The sequence below is a fragment of the Polypterus senegalus genome, chromosome 12 (assembly GCF_016835505.1).
Source record: "Polypterus senegalus isolate Bchr_013 chromosome 12, ASM1683550v1, whole genome shotgun sequence".
NCBI classification, from domain to species: domain Eukaryota; kingdom Metazoa; phylum Chordata; class Cladistia; order Polypteriformes; family Polypteridae; genus Polypterus; species Polypterus senegalus.
Window position 1 is genome coordinate 68,420,082 of NC_053165.1, and position 17,228 is coordinate 68,437,309.

The following is a 17,228-nucleotide window of genomic DNA, read 5'->3' on the forward strand; positions in this document are numbered from 1 at the left end:
TGTCCATAACATGCAAATAAGTTGATTCCAGTATAACAGCCTTGGTTGGGCTATGCGAAGTGTCCCTGAACAAAAAGTCTGTTCTATTTTGACAAATTTCTTATGCATTACATGTCCCTTTTTTACACTTCGGTTTAAATACTGAAATTAATTCCAAAGTGGATTTTTAATTTGCAATTAAAATTTGTGTTGTGTTTTTATATCTGGTTATACGATTAAAACCTGTTTTTCTTTTTCAAGTTCCCTGCAGCTTGGCTAACCATGTTTGATGCTCTCCTGATTTTACTTCTGATACCACTAAAGGACAAAGTGATAGACCCTATTCTGAAGAGGAAAGGCCTTCTGCCATCATCGTTAAGAAGGATTGCTGTCGGAATGTTTTTTGTCCTGTGTTCCGTTGTGGCAGCTGGTAAGCAGTATGTTAATGTAAATTACAAAAGTGTCGTTAATCTTTTACAATATCTCTTACTAGATAAATGTCTGATCTTAGCACAGTACTAGTCGTCTAGAATTTTTCAAGAATCCAGTATAATGTCTCTCTGGAAGGTTATTTGGGTAAAAAAATTGTATATGTCAAGGTACCAGCAGGTGTAAGCTTTATTGGTAAAAGGTGTGTGAGGGATGCAGAATTATCAAGTAGCAAAGACAAATTTAGGTATTGGCCATGGAGTTGTTCTGCAGAAAGTAGTGGAGTTTTTATTCTGAAATGTAAAGGGGAACAACGCATGGAGTATATAACTAAAATGTGTTCACACCTCCGCTCTGTCCTTGATACTATTAGCTACAATTACTCTGAATGTTTATCTATATTGCGTTCATGCAACTCTCCCTTTTCAGTTTTTGCCTAGATCATCTAAGTCACTTTATGCTTGTAGTGTTGAATCATTTTGACATCTTTTAATGTGGCACATGTGGCTTATCCCTGAGCAGGTGATTCATCTTTTGAAACTGTTTGATGAAGCGGCCCCTTTTCTGGTTAGGTCTCTTTGTGGCATACCAAACCATTTATTTTTACCGTTGTAGTCATGCAAACTGTGATTTAAGCCTGAATGTGTTCACTCGCAGAGAGCAGAATATGTGTCACCATCACGAGTTTGGTTGGACTGTAACACTTACTACACTTACTACAAGCAGGAACAAAAGCTCAGGAGTGGTTCGAACTTCTCCTGATGTTTAATGTTTCAGTAATATTTCAAATCCAAGTTATTTCTCGGGGTTTAATGCAGAAGATGTTGCAGCAAGATAAAAGTATACTTTGTGATCAACAGGAGGTGCCACAGAGCCTCAAACCCCAGACATGAATGCACAGACAAGTCCCTTGTTAAAAAAGAAGCTTTTTATTTTAAAGAAATGCCTCCTTTCAGCAATAATAACCTCTCTTCTTTCTTTCTTCTCTCTGCTACTCCTACCAGGCGGTTTTGTTACATGTCTCATCTCCTGGGTCTGACTTGCCTGGACAAGGCAGTGTGCTTCTTGTCATTGAAGTGCCAGGGAATTGCCTATTGGAAGCACTTCTGGGTCATATGGAAGTCACATAAAATAGGGAGTTTAACTCTCTGGCACCATCCATTGACCCCAACAGAGTTGCTCCACTGGACTAAAGTTCCCAGCATTCCCTGCATGTTTCCAAATTGGTACTGAAGCACAGGGGAGGGGTGTGGGCTGAAACCTTGATACAGAGTCTACTGTCATCTTTCTGTTGTGTTAGCCTGCCATCCAGTTAAGAAAATGGGCCAATCCCATGCGTGTTATCCATTACAATTTACTTATTTGATCGACCCTCTTTATCCAGAGTGGTTTATAACATCTGAAATATGCACTTGGTTCCATTTCTTTTGGTTTTCCATTTGTTGTACAGATGGGTGAAGTGACTTGCGCAAAAAGCTGTGTATCTCTTTGGGGACATGTTGTGCTTATGACAGAGACAGACTATGGTGGTGTTCTGCAGTTAGTCTTCAGTCTTCTCAGATTTAAGAAATAAGGAGGCAGTGGTGTAGTTTTTGGAATGCCAAGCGTCTCCTCGGGTGGTAACATACGTCGGTTCTTTCCAAGGTTTGGTTCTTTCATGCTGCAAAAGCTGCTACTGCCTATGCCTGTTAACGTGGCTTGAATCTAAACTCTTGCAGGCATGTATATTTTTGGATGTTGAAGAAAGTAAGAATTTAGTTCAGCTGTGAACCCAGCTTATTTTAATTGGTCTCATGTTTTGCTGTACACTTCAATGTATTGAAGAGAGAGAGAGTTTGCAATTTTCTGTTTTCTTTTTAACTGAATGCTTTAATTGGCTGTTTAATATTCTTAGGTAAAATGCGGCCAGATCTTTGCTCTGGAAATCTAAATAGAGCCCTCATTTTTTTCAAATTTGCAGCTGCTTTACTTTTTATCATGTCTGTGGTTTCATGAATATGTGGTAATACGCATTGCACCTTCAAGCAGGTCATCATCTTCAGCATATTGAGACACTCTTGATGTTGTCTGACTTATCGTGCTCTAAGTTGGTCTTGCACATTGCAACATTTCAGAGTAATATATGACAAAGGCCTTTTTGGTTGCATACAAAGCGAGGTGGCTCTTTTTGATATTATTGAAATAATAATTATCAACTGGTAATTCTGAAAAAGCAAGCACAACAAAGGTTTTCTTCTAGGTGTCCATATTGGTTTTCCAAAAGTTTTTTTTCTGGAATGCAGTCAACTCGCGTGTGACGTCTTTCCCAAATTCAACATCTGACTTTTGAGGTAAACGGAATTCAGAGTTAGTGTAAGAGGGGATATTCGCCTGTTGTTAGCACTGTCAATTTGTGAAGACACACGCAATGCTTCATCAGCAGGCATGTCTTTGGATTGTGGCACAGCAGCTTACACAGATGTAGAAAAATGATGTCCTATGAATGTAGGCCATGCCCGGGCACTCAGTCCAATCCAGCATTTTGGAAGCACTAACCACTTGAGCCATCGTGCCACTCGCATTAGGGTTTGTCTTACACTATCCTATCCTTGCTTATTTTGGAGCTAATTGTCGGCATGTTTTGTGAATTAACTACATGATACATTAATTTTATTTCTGTTGGGAAATATTACCAGGTGAAACATTTGTTGCATCATTTCTTTAGTAATGAGTAGTGCTGGGCGGTACAACCAAAATTCTATATCACGTATTTTTCTAAACTATACTGGTTTCACATTATTTGACGGTATTTTATTCCCATGCATGAGTGGATGTTAACCACATTTACGACTTCAATTACTGCAGTAGACTGGCTGAAAATAACCTATTCCACGGTCATGAGAATTGTACAAAAAACATTTTAATGTGCACACAAGTATGGCATGGCCCCATAAAGTGATAGTTTTCAAGGGGGTGGCCCTAATGAAGATAAGTAATCGCATTGTGTGACAGTTGCAGTCAAAATATAGAACCATTTTATTGAACAAATTTTGCAAACAGTTTGACAACATATTGTCAACCATCCAAAGAGGCATTTAGACTTCGTAAAATATCTTCTCCCCCCCTCTTTGCTTGCTCACCTGCTGGTGCTGCTGCTGCCGCCAAGCCACGTGATCTGCATCTTGTGCCATGCTTCGAACATTTAAAAGCCTGTACAGCAGCTGTCCTACTCTTCTGGTTTTTTTTTTTTGGTTTGGTCTTATTTTGGGCCCCAGACATGGTTAAATCTTTTTGCACAAAGTCCCGTCTCACAGGATATGAGTTCTTGATATTTTTTATTTTATAATTTAAAAAAATTGAAAGGAACTACTCTGGGCATCTCTCTCCTAGGAGGATTCATTTTGCTGACGTGCTTACATTGCTTGCGCATTAGCGGCGGGAGGAAAAGTAAAAAGGATGCCATTTTGCCAATATTGGTGGCTAAGCGACTTTGTCTTTTTTCTGAGGTTTTGTTTTGCTGATGTGCTCGCCCCGCTTGTTGTTAGTGGCTAAGCGAGTTTTCCGTTTCCTCTGAGGATAAGTCCTGACCCTGACTCCACCTCCTTCTTTCTGGCCGGACAAACACACGGACTAACACATGTAGATAAATTCTATTTTTAAAAGTATGGTACTTCAGACATTGCTGAAAGAATAAAAAGTGTAGTGTATCTATATATCTTTATCTTACAAGCGCACACATTGATGATAACTGTGAAAAGGAAGAAGAAAACTAGTAGCACCCACCTGGAGCGTCCTGTTGCTACTAGAGAATGTGTTTCTGGAGGGTTTATCGGACGTGCTACACCTGGACCCAAAAGCATTCTACAGCCTAGAAGCAAATAGTCCAGATGCGTTTTAGAGTATGTATGAGTAAGGAAAAAAAAAATGAAAAGTGTCATGTAAAAAAAAAAGTAAAGCTGAAAATGATCCAAAAATTTGGCTGTAGTACTGCTCATAGCTCTGGTGAGCATCGTGGTATTTTTTTGGTGTTTGTATGCCAGAAGTTAGTTCTTAAAAAGCCCGTTAACAGTTTGTTTTCTGTGATTTGAAAAGAATTTTCTTTGTTCTTTACAAGTTACATTTGCTCAGTATATTAATGTAAATTACGTGCATTTACCAAAATATTTCTGAAAGGTGTGTTTATTTTTTTTAAATATACTGTGTAACTGCGTATTTTTGGTTCACAATAAGAAATTTGAGGCTTCACCAATATTTTTCTTTTTGTTAAGAAAATAGCATTTTGAACATTGATGGCTAAAACGTTATTTTTTCCCTTGTATATAACTGTAGTTTGTGTCCTTGTGCCCCATTGAAAGTCATTATATTGTTAATGCATTAAAGGGTAAAACCAACATCCGCGTGAGGCTGCAAGCAAGCCTGTAATCCATGACCTTCTGCTGTCGTGTTTTTGTCGTAGTGTGCAGCATGCTGGGCGTGTAAGTGCGAGTGTACATTATAAGAAGGAAATGAGATGACACTCTGTAGGCAGTGGTTGGAAAGCCACAGCTAGCTTGGGGTGAGGGGTTTTATGCCTTTTGAATAATAGTTTCTGAGAACTTGTTTGGTTTTTTCTTTTCTTTTTTTTTTTTTCTTTTCTATTGCCATGTCCAGCATCCTATGTGAATCGGGCAATGTGCCTGTATTTGTGTTTCCATCCATCCATTAACCAACCCACTACATCTTAACTACAGGGTCACGGTGGGGGACTGCTGGAGACAATCCTAGCCAAAACTGCACAAGGCAGGAAACAAACCGTGGGCAGGGTGCCAGCCCATCTCAGGGCACACACACCCACCCACACACTAGGGACAATTTAGAATTGCCAATGCACCTAACCTGCATGTCTTGGGACTCTATGGGAGGAAAACGGGAGTACCCAGAGGAACCCCACGCAGACACAGGGAGAACATGCAAACTCCACACAGGGAGGACCCGGGAAGCAAACCTTTAAGAGAAAATTTGTCGCCAGCATGGAAATGTTAGGACCATATCTAAAAGCAGCCAATGTTAGGCAGTTGTCATCTGGGGTCAGCACTTGTTGAATGTAAAGTGATTTAAATAAGTAGTAAACCAAGCAGGAGGAGTGCCCAGCAGTCCAGTTAGGTTTTCTCCCATGGTTTTAGAATATGGTCGATGGTACTAAATCAGTTGTGGCTGACATAATATACACTTTGGGTAGGTTTCCAGTAGAAAGCCTTACTTAATGTTGTTGCTGTTCAAAGGTCTTGGTTTACATTGTATGTGTTATTTGTAAGTGTAGTGCAAGTTAAGATTGTAGAACTGGGAAGTAAAGCTACTGCAAAAGCAAAGGTGGTGCGTACATGAACTGTATAAATCGCCTCCATGATTGGCCATAATGGGTTTCGCTGTAACTACCAGTTAATGTGTCTGAGAAAGTATCCGGAAAGTAGTTTGGCCAACTCCACGCTAACATTGAAGTTTTTCAATTGTGGCCCTTGACATCTTGAATTTTTTATAGCAGGTGAGGGTTCTAGGTGTTGAAATGTGATGCAGGCTGTTTGATTTCGTTGAGAATATAATTTCAGGTAGACCTGAATCATTATGATGCAGGTTTATCAACATGCTTAAAAAACAGCATATGTGAGAGGTGCATATTGGAGGTAGCATTTTGCAGTTTCTAATTATTTTGGCATCAAATGACCATGTTTAGCTTGTTAGTCTGTTAATGCTGTGTTGTGCAGTCCAAGATGAAAGTTGTTGGTAAATTGTATGATGATCCTGTCCTATTCTTATGGGCCTGTGGGAGCATCAAACTACAAAGATGCACAGTAGCTGATTTTAACTAAAGTGAAGTACAGCCTGACTAGAATAGCAATTCTCTACAGAATCATGAACACAAGGGAGCCTAGTGATTACAAAGATCTGTGGTGTACTGTGGTATTTTTTTTGTATTTGAGAGGGGATTTAAAACTGCTTTTTTACTTTTGTTAGATGGTTGCATGCAATAAAAATGAACCCAATTTATGACATGGTTATATTATCTTGTTTAGACACTGCACACAATGTCATAATGCCAATAGACTAATCCCACTCTCTGCAATTTGCACTGCTTATTGCCACTGAGCACTGAATGAAAGAGCGCAGAACTCACACTGGTGGTATATCGTACAGGTTCCAACACGGCCCTCTTTTTTTAAATTGTTACATAATTGGATTCTCTGAGGCCTGTTCTCTGCCAGTACACAAACTCGGCATGCTCAATTAGCCACAGTATGTGTGGTGTTCACTTTCGCTGCCAGCCATCAGAATTTGGAGACCATAGGTTAATCAACAAGCAAAGCAAAGTTGGGCCTGTTTATTTTATAGCAGGAAGAATTCACATTGGTAGTCATAGTTTGTATTAGTTCTTTGCTTTGCATGATGAGTGCAGCTCTTGTCAAAAAACTGATTGAAAAAGGAAGATCTAGGCCCAGCAAGTGTTTTTTTACATTGCCTCTTGATTTGTTTAAATGAAACACCATCTTAAATTGAAAATAATTGGGGGGGATTGAAATGTGTTGCCTTGAAGTTCTATCTGTTAATCTATTTGCTGGCAGAACCAGACACAAGGTACCAGTCCATTTGGAGTACACAAACCAGTTTATGGGTTAGCCATTGGAAGGACTCCTGTAGATCTTTGACCATCTTGTAACACTAGAACTGGATGTATGCTAACTACAGAGGTCTAAAGGTCAGTGCTGGATTGTGTGAAGCATGCAATGCTGAAAGCAGAGTTTTGTCCGTGTTGTCTATGTAACGTGTGTGCAAACACATTCAGCAAAGATTGGAAGCACCCAAACAACTGCTGATGTTTATTTTTACATTTTTTTTTTTTTTATGCAGAATGTTGATTTTTGTGCATTGAACCCCCATTATGAGCAAATTAAGCTGCACTGCACTATATGCACCCTTCATCTGAGAATAGTAAGCATAACATCACAACACACGGGCTGGCCTTCTCTTCTGTAGCCTTACTTGTTATAAAGGTCAGGCAGATTGAACTCCAATGGAACTCCTTGTCTTTTAGTGTTCATCTTGAATTTTTAACTATGCAGTAAATTCTTTAATGGAATTTGAACTTGTGTGCATACCGCCACCCACTTACTTTTTCATGCAGTGGCACAGAACTTGTAAGACTGGCTCTGATGATTTTTGGTAGCTTACATATATATGCAGTATGCAACTGGTAAGAATTACAGTCATATAATTGTTTCTATTTTAACAGCACCTGTTACTCAACTGGAACTAACAGTAGTTTGGTGAACGCCTTAGTCATCGGCCTCTGAGATTTAAACTACAAACATTCTTTCATTGTAGTTCATACTCTAGCACAGGGGTGCCCAACTCCGGTCCTGGAGGGCCGCAGTGGCTGCAGGTTTTCATTCTAACCCTTTTCTTAATTAGTGACCGTTTTTTTGCTGCTGATTCTTTTGAATTAATTTTAATTGACTTCCTCTTGAAGAATTAGACCCCTCAAGTGTTTCTTTTTTCCTTAATTAGCAGCCAAACAATAATGAGATACAAAATGAGCCAAAACGGGACCTGCAAACTGTGACCATCATACAATATCTGAAAATAAAGAAAGGTGAAGGTCTTGGGAATGCTGATCTGCTTTTAGAAAAGAGAAAATCCACAATTTAGGAAATGTATGCACAACGAGAGCAGTAACAAGCCTTGGAATTAAAGAACGGGTTTAATTAACGACAAGACTCGGCACTTCATTAAACAACTGGTTGGAGTGAAATTGGTTGGAGTTTGATGCCCTGACTTAGTTGGTCTACTTTTGGCTCACTGACTTCACATTTCACCACTTTTTGGGTGCCATTTAAGGAAAGAAATGAAGCAATTTAGAGGAATGATGAAGAAATTCAGGGAAACATTTCTTAAAAATCAAGTCAATTAAAATTAATTCAAAAGAAGTTAATTTGCAGCAAAAACAGATCACTCATTAAGAAAAGGGTTAAAATGAAAACCTGTAGCCACTGCGGACCTCCAGGGTCTGGAAATGGGCACCCCTGCTCTAGCACAGGAGTTGCCAAGTCCGGTCCTGGAGGACCCCAGAGCTGCAGGTTTTCGTTCTCACCCTTATCCTAATGAGTGATCTGTTTTTGCTGCTAATTTAAAGTTTTTTAAACTAATATTAATTGACTTATTTGTGAAAACTCAGACACCTTTAATTGTTTCGTTTTTTTCCTTAATTAGCAGCCAAAAAATAATGAAATATAAAATGCACCAAAACAACTGGTGTCCATAACACAATATCTGAAAATAAAGATGAGGGTCTCAGGAATGTCAATCTTCTCTGGTGCCCAAAACATTTGACCAGTGCTCTTAGAAAAGAGAAAATCAATTATTTCTGAAATGTCTGCTATTGCACCACGAGAACAGCAACAAGCCACAAAATTCAAGAACGGTTTAATTAATGACAAGAATCAGCACCTCATTAAGCAGCTGGTTGAAATTTGAGGCCATGACTTAGTTGGTCTTCTGCTGGCTCACTCACTTCACATTTAATTTCTGTTTGGGTGCCATTTTAGAGAGAAATTAAGCAATTCAGGGGAACAAATCTTATAAAGTTACTTAGCAGCACAAACAGGGCAGTAATTTTTTTAATAAACAAAAAAAAAAGAATGAAAACCTGCAGCCACAATGGTCTTCCAGGACCAGACTTTGCCACACCTGTGCTAGCTCCAGTCCTGGGGGGCCGCAGTGTCTGCAGGTTTTCATTCTAACCATCTTAATTAGTAACCTGTTTTTGCTGCTAATTTAACATCTTTGGCCTTAATTTGAATTAACTTGATTCAGGCACCTTTTGTTTCTTTTTCCTTAATTATCTGCCAAATAATAGTGAGACCCAAAACAACCCACCACATCAGCAGCTCACCACATTACCTGAAAATAAAGAAAGGTGAAGGTCACAGTAAGGTTGATCTCTCGGGTCACCAAAACTTTTTGACAATGTTTTTTGAAAAAACATTAAATCAACAGTTTTGGAAATGTCTGCTATGGCAGAATGAGAGCAGCAACAAGCCATAGAATTAAATAACGAGTTTAACTGCAACAATCGCCTTCTCATTAACAAACTGGTTGGAGTGAAATTGGTTGGAGTTTGAAGCCCCAATTTAGCTGGTCATCTGTCTGTTGGTTTCAAATCACATTCCTGTTTGGCTGCCATTTAATGAAGAAAAGAATCAATTCATAGCACTGAATCCTTAAAAACAGGGCTATTAAAATGAAGGGAAACCTAATTTAATTAACAGTGAAAACTAGTCGCTGATTAAGAAAAGGGTTAGAATGAAAACCTGAAGCCACTGCGGCCCTCCAGGCTCGGAGTTTGACACCCCTGCTACAGTCTCCAGCCCCAACTGTGTTTTGTAGTTACAACTGAAACAGCGCACAGAATTCTAGACAAGGCCTCACAAGTACAGTAGTGTAGATTGTAAAGCTTTAAAACGACACGATGTGTCGACAATCAGTCAAGCGAGACACTGTAATCCTGCCATCTGTTAGCTGCCATAGGCACATAAATGCTTTGGATAAGAAGAGTTTCTAGTCCACTTTGACTCTCGTCTTTCTCATAGGGTACACTTTGAAGGTTCAGCTTGTTGGATACATTTTTTTTTTTTTTATCATCAAGATCACTTGGATAATTTAAACAGAGCACTGATTCCTAAGGAACATCTCTTTTAACTTCATCCAAATCGGAGGGAAAAATTCTTAATGAGTAACCTTTTGTGTTTCTACTATTTTACCTTGATCTCTCCCATTTAATTGGAGCACAGGTCTCTGTTGATGAGAGGGGTAGCAAAAAGCTTTTTAAAAAATGATAAATCTTGTAAGTGGTCTTTATACACTAGAACAGGATATTATCTGAACATAATTGGAGTCTAAACCAGCAGTGATTGTGTTATAAGAAGTGTAAAATCATAAAACAGAAGGGCCATATTTGCTTGGGAGCAGTACTAAAATACACTAGTGAAATTAGTAAGGTTCTAAAAATATCGCATGACCTGTTGTATTTGGGGAAAGTTAGTCAAACCACATGAGAGCGTATCTTGTTTCCTCTCGGAGGACGCTGACTCTGAAATTGGGCACAATGTGCTGGCTTCATGCATGCCTTGTTTTAGCTTGGGAACAAAGTGCTGGGACATCTCCCCCTCTCTACTGGAAGGCTACATTTTCTTCTGTAGTTAAAGTTAGGACTCTGACTAGAATACAGTGCCAGCTGAAGCATTTAGACTGCAACGCTGAGTGTTGATAATGTTGCTGATGTAATGTTTCAAGCTAATCGGAAACCTTCTTTACCAGAGGTATTCTCTGGAAGTAATGGCAATGACCACCCACAGACGCTGATGCCATCCTCCAGATCCATCGGGGATAAATGTGATTTTATTATTTTATGAATTCATATTCAAACTTTTTAACGAATTCCTCACTTTACACGGAAATAATCCACTTAACCTAAAGATGAAGAGATTTTATTATGAAATATATTTTTTTTTATGGACTGGTTATTTTTTACAGTTTTTCATCTGTCGCTTGATACCCAATTTGTTTCTGAGCAGTCAGCAGGAGCGAGATAAAAAGAAAGTATTGCTCACTTTAATGAAACCCTGGTGTTGCTCACTTACATGAAAATCCATTCTAGTTTGATTCTGAAATCACCACAGGGCACAAAGCATTCTGTAATGTTAGAAGTTTTCTGTTGTACACTTTAATGTAGCCAGTGGCACCCTGGGAAGGTTTATCTGTGAAACTTAGGTTATTTTTTGTTTAATCCTGTAAAGGTCATAGATACTCTGAATTACTATTGTCTCAGAAAGAGGATGTGTGGTTTTTATAAATATGCACCACAAAGATGTGATTTGAGTAGATTAACTGCTTTTTACTTTTTTTATGCTAAAAGACTGTTTGTATGCATTTCTTGTGTTTTTTTTTTTAAAAAAGGTGGTCTTTGTGACCGCTTAGTTTGGAACTTTTTGCAAACCTCTATTCAGATAAACGCCACAATATCAGAAAATTCTGGCTATACCCAGAATACATCATGGCATAGTCCACTTTAGTGTGGAGTGAAATTCGGCAATCGGCGTCTAGTGCATTAGAACAATCTAGACGAGAACAGGCCATTCAGCCCAACAAAGTTCGCCAGTCCTATCCACTTGTTTCCTCCAAGAAAACATCAAGTCGAGTTTTGAAAGTCCCTAACGTCTTACTGTCTACCACACTACTTGGTCGCTTATTCCAAGTGTCTATCGTTCTTTGTGTAAAGAAAAACTTCCTAATGTTTGTGCGAAATTTACCCTTAACAAGTTTCCAACTGTGTCTCCGTGTTCTTGATGAGCTCATTTTAAAATACAAGTCTCGATCCACTGTACTAATTCCCTTCATAATTTTAAACACTTCAATCATGTCACCTCTTAATCTTCTTTTGCTTAAACTGTAAAGGCTCAGCTCTTTTAATCTTTCCTCATAATTCAACCCCTGTAGACCTGGAATCAGCCTAGTTGCTCTTCTCTGGACATTTTCTAGTGCTGCTATGTCCTTTTTGTAGCCTGGAGACCAAAACTGCACACAGTACTCGAGATGAGGCCTCACCAGTGCATTATAAAGGTTGAGCAGAACCTCATGTGACTTGTACTCCACACATCAAGGCGCTATATAACCTGACATTCTGTTAGCCTTCTTAATGGATTCTGAACACTGTTGGGAAGTCGATAGCTTAGAGTCCACTATGACTCCTAAATCCTTCTCATAAGGTGTACTCTCGATTTTCCGACCGCCCATTGTGTATTCAAACCTAATATTTTGACTTCCTATGTGTAATACTTTACATTTACTGACATTAAATTTCATCTGCCACAAATCTGCCCAAACCTGTCTGCTATCCAAGTCCTTCTGTAATGATATAACGGATTCCAAATTATCTGCTAATCCACCTATCTTGGTATCATCTGCAAACTTAACCAGCTTGTTCCTTATATTCCTATCTAAATCATTTATATATATATATATTAAAAATAACAGCGGCCCTAGCACTGCCCCCTGCTGGTCACCACTCTTAACATCGGCCAGTTCTGATGAGGTTCCTCGCACCATCACCCTCTGCTTCCTGTGTCTGAGCCAATTCTGCACCCATCTAAAAACATCACCCTGAACTCCCACTTCTTTTAACTTGATGCCCAACCTCTCATGTGGCACCTTATCAAATGCTTTCTGAAAGTCCAGATAAATAATATCATAAGCTCCACTTTGATCGTATTGCAGATATGCCATATTCTGTTTGAAATGGGAAGCTGAAATTTTCAACTGGATTGCCCCCTACATGGCCATGAGAAACTGGTTCTTACCACAGCAGAATAATACTCCATACCATTAGAAATGGAATGCCCCCCACAAGACAGATTACCTACTTGAAAACACTGGTCTGGTCTGTTAAGTACAAGTTTGTCCCAATTTCAGATTCAGTCAATCCAAAATGGTGATGTACCCCACCAACTTTAGAGAAAGATGTTGTATTATACTGTTTATTGGCACTGCTGTCTTTTTGTGTCTCATTATATCCAGCCAAACAGTATGTATTTTTTAAAATTCACCTTAAGAAGATGATAGAAGTTTGCACTTGTTTACATACGCTTTTTTTGAATAGCTTGACATGCTACATTAAATGTCTTTTTTACTTTATTATCTATGCAGTCAATAATGACCATACTAGAAAATACACCGCATCATGAAAGTGTGTTAACTGCTGGGATTGTGATGGACTAGGTTGGTAAGTTTTTATGTCTAAGGGGAGCATTTTTACAGAACTCCACACATAAAAAGTTTAAGTAACTGCTTAAGTATCAAAATAAAAACTAAAACTTTTATATTGGTGTTCCTATTGACTGCATCACTTGGTAAACCGTCCATAACCTTAACCACACAAGTCTTTGTTAACTTTGTACATCACGGTGGAACAATATTTGCTCCTTTGTCCATGCAAACTTACTCAGCGAGGTTGGTAAATGGCCGGTGGCCTTATTTCTATTAACCTAATTGTGATATAAAGAATAGTGAAAATCTGGAACTTGGATTTAGAGCAGAGATAACCATCATGGGGTAACTTGGCTAATGTTGAATAGTTTTCTTTCTATGGAAATGGGATTCATTTTTTTTTTTCTTTTTATATTTTCTTTGTTCATATTATCGATCTAAGGTAACACAGGAGTGACCCATCCGAAGTGCTGTTTGAGCCCAACATATGTAGCTTTGCCCTTGACGGTAGAGGAGTTCCAGATATCATTTTTTAATTAATATTACAGGAGCAGCAGTATGTGGGCTAATATAACAGTAATGCCTGTTTACAATTGTCTACTGATTTCTGCAGCCCCTGTTAATAAAGCCAGGGGGAGTTGCTGATGGAACTTGTGATGTCCTCGTAATCTTGACTCTAGTTGTTCTGTCTGTGTGTGTGTGTGTGTGTGTGGGTGATGCAGGTCTTTAAAGCTTTACACAAATAAAGTTATACATAATTAAACTGTGTAGCCTTTTAGCGCTGACTTTACTACTGTTACGTCTACCCAAGCAAGATGTCATACACTGTAAATTTTATCTTAAATGTTTGAACATTAAGCCACACTTTTAGGTACAGCATATTGTATTATGTAGCCCTTGCCATATCCTAAAATTGGATTAATCAAAACTTTGCGATGTACACAAGCAACACAGCAGATTTTATTTTTTTTTTTATCATCAAAAAATGAGAACATTTCTTTGTATTGCACATTTTCATATACAGGATAGAGCTTTAAGTGCTTTACAAGATATCAGAGAAGTTAATTAGGTAACAAGAAATAATGAATAAATAACAAAAAATAGCTTACATAACAGATTAATAATTAGCAGAGAAAAAGACTCCTTATTAGGGTTGCACGATATACGCCTACTCATACTGAAAAAGTACCAATAACCCAAATATTAAAATATATACGATACCAGCTTTTCATGATTTTTGGCACGGGGAAGTAAACATCATTTGGATTTGTTTGATACTTCGGAACTGTTTTGGGACCAGTACTAGGCTCTGAATTCTGGCATCGATACCAAACTCAAAAATCTTAGTCTTGGGTCTGTGTGTGGATCCCAATGCCCTAGCAGAGTGACGGACACACTGTGCTAGGGGTAAAATAAAATGAGACTTGGAGCTAAGGTCTTGACTGTCTGTTAATAAAAAGATTCCTGGGCATCTTTCATAAAGAGAAAGGTGTTTCTCCCAATGACCTGTCTAAATTGCCCATGACATCCTGGTCATTCTGGTCCTCCTAATTATCCCCTGCTACTTATCTTTCTCTACTCCCCACCGCACACCCCCATCCCTTGCCCCCTTCACTATCTAATAGAGAACATAAAAAGAACTTAATAGTGCTGCTGTCATATAATCCCAGGTGGGTGCTACACATTGGTGGTGGGTAAAATGGTTCCTCTTTGTCTATGTAATGCAATTTGAGTAGCATCTATATTTGAGATATATATATACAAAAGACCTCTGTGTGCGTATATGTATGGAACAGTCCACTCTGCTTTCGCTCAGCCCCGGTCATTTAATGGCACCGACACGCATTTTTACATTTTTTCGCATCTTGCATGCCCCTCACTACAAAAGACCTGTGTGTAGCAAATTCTTCCGTGCAACGACATGGTAATGATACAGATGAAGAGACTCAACGTTGAAAGGAAGCAAACATCTTGGCTCCACTATGTGCAAATGAAATGCCTCCACAACGGAGGAGATTAATAGGACTCGTATGCCAGCAATAGAGCTGAGATGTGGTGTCTTCTTATGAAAGCCAGTGGTGCAGCAAGCACAGGTTGGGTCTATGTCCTCTACTCTGGGTAATTCTTAAGTTAGGTGACGCCTCTCAAAATCATTTATTAATTTATTTTCTGCTCTTAATTTATACCATTTCAGATAATGATGCTGCATCTTTTACATATTTACTTGTGAAAGTTTCTTGGATGTATTTCTCTCTTGTACAAAGTAGTCCAAATCAGTGGAATAGAGTGGATAAGTGAAGCTTTGGTGAGGAGCAACTTGCACTGTCAGCTGGATTGTGTACGTAAACACATGTAAACAGATGTTTGGGGGAGATGGATCTGTGCAGTATCTACCTTAGATATGCTTATACACAAATTTGTGTTATTTTAATGAGGACAGCTTATTAACTATTACCAAGACAAAAATCTTACTTTGGTTTATTCCTTAAATTGGGTGCTTTCTTAATCATGTGATGGTTGGCATTTATTTTCAGATTATTGCTTTGCAATAATTTAATTAGGATGCCAGCTCTAGAAAGGTGTAGACCACCAAAAGATACAAACTAGAGCTGGGATACTTGTAGTGTTATCTCCAGAGAAGCACTGAACATGCTATTGTATGTATCAGTGCCTCTGATTTTAATAAGGACCCCAGAGATTTGCAGTATATTACTTCCTCAAGAAGCATTTAGTTTGTTTAACATGGGTTAAATGATTGCAGCAGTAATAAACGTAACAAGATTAGGCTAGAGAATGTCCATTTTAAAAAAAAAAAACCCTGTAGCTTGCTCTACACTAACATGCATAAAAAAAGATACTGTAGCATTTTAAAAAACTATGCTGACTCCAGCAGGGGGCCCTTGTTCAAGCATAGAAATAAATGCAGGACATACATGAACCTTTATATACTGTATACTCTTTCAGTAACCATAGTGGAAATAATCAGACAAGAGAACTATGGTACAGAAAAATATATAGGTGTGTGTATAATCAGATAATTATACATACAGATCCAGGTTGAAGAGTAACCAGTGGAGTTGTACAGTCATTATCCAGTTCTTCTTCTGTGGGGAATGCAGACGATTGTACTTGCAGTTTGGCCGAGAGCAGGAGGCATTGTTTTTGCAATAAACTTCTAACTTTTGGAAAGTCACTGACCATTGTAAATACCTATACACTTTGCATAATCCGTAAGCTATTTGTGAATATTGCCAGGTATGGGTAACTTCTGTCTGCACTATTTGAATTCATTTTATATTATGCCTGGATAAAATAATTGATTATCCAATGAATCGTTATTGATTGTTCAAAACAATTAGATATTGATTCTTAAAGTCTCAAGATTGATCTCGTAAATCTCTAGCCTGCTCAGTTACTATATGTAAATTTTTGCTTATCTTCGTTTTTGACGTCCAATCCAGTAGATGGCACTAATGCACATGTTAAGGTTTCCTATGGATAAGGCACTTTACTACTTTGCATAAAATCTTGTGTCCTCTTTAACTGAAATCATTGTCTTAGACACTTAAATCAGATGTTTAGACAATATGGATTCAGACATTGGTAAAGCATTGGTAAAGAATAACTGGATAAAAGCAAAGCCATATGTAAGCTGTTCTGTTGCAACACAAATTTGAGAAATTATTTATCCCAAGTCAACCAGAAACATTATCTCAGTCGAGATTCAAACGAGTAGAGCCTGGATGTGGCTTTAGCTCCAAACTTCCATTTAAGTTGCCTTATACCCAAAAAATAAAATCAATAGTAGTTTTTATCTGTAAATACAAGAGACCTTAAAGATATGAGACCCTACAATGCGCCTCATCTAGTAAAGCAGGGGGGGCATTGTTGGAATTTTCAGAGCAGTCTGTGATAGAAAGGTGAGCATGTGCTCAAGTAGCTCCATAATAGCGTCGTTATCAGTCATGGTGGCCAGTTCTTCTTTAATGTTCCATTCCTTCAATGCTGCTGTCAACAAACTTCAGCTATAGATCCTCGTATTAAAATGC

At 38.4% G+C, this 17,228-nt stretch overlaps 1 protein-coding gene across 1 annotated transcript in view; it reads left to right on the forward strand.

The window, feature by feature from the left end:
* slc15a4 (solute carrier family 15 member 4) overlaps positions 1-17,228 on the forward strand; it is an 84,292-nt gene that overhangs the window by 13,297 nt on the left and 53,767 nt on the right. The window contains exon 5 of the mRNA XM_039772085.1: positions 241-409. Coding sequence (XP_039628019.1) covers positions 241-409 — 169 coding nt within the window. The remainder of the gene's footprint in view (positions 1-240; positions 410-17,228) is intronic.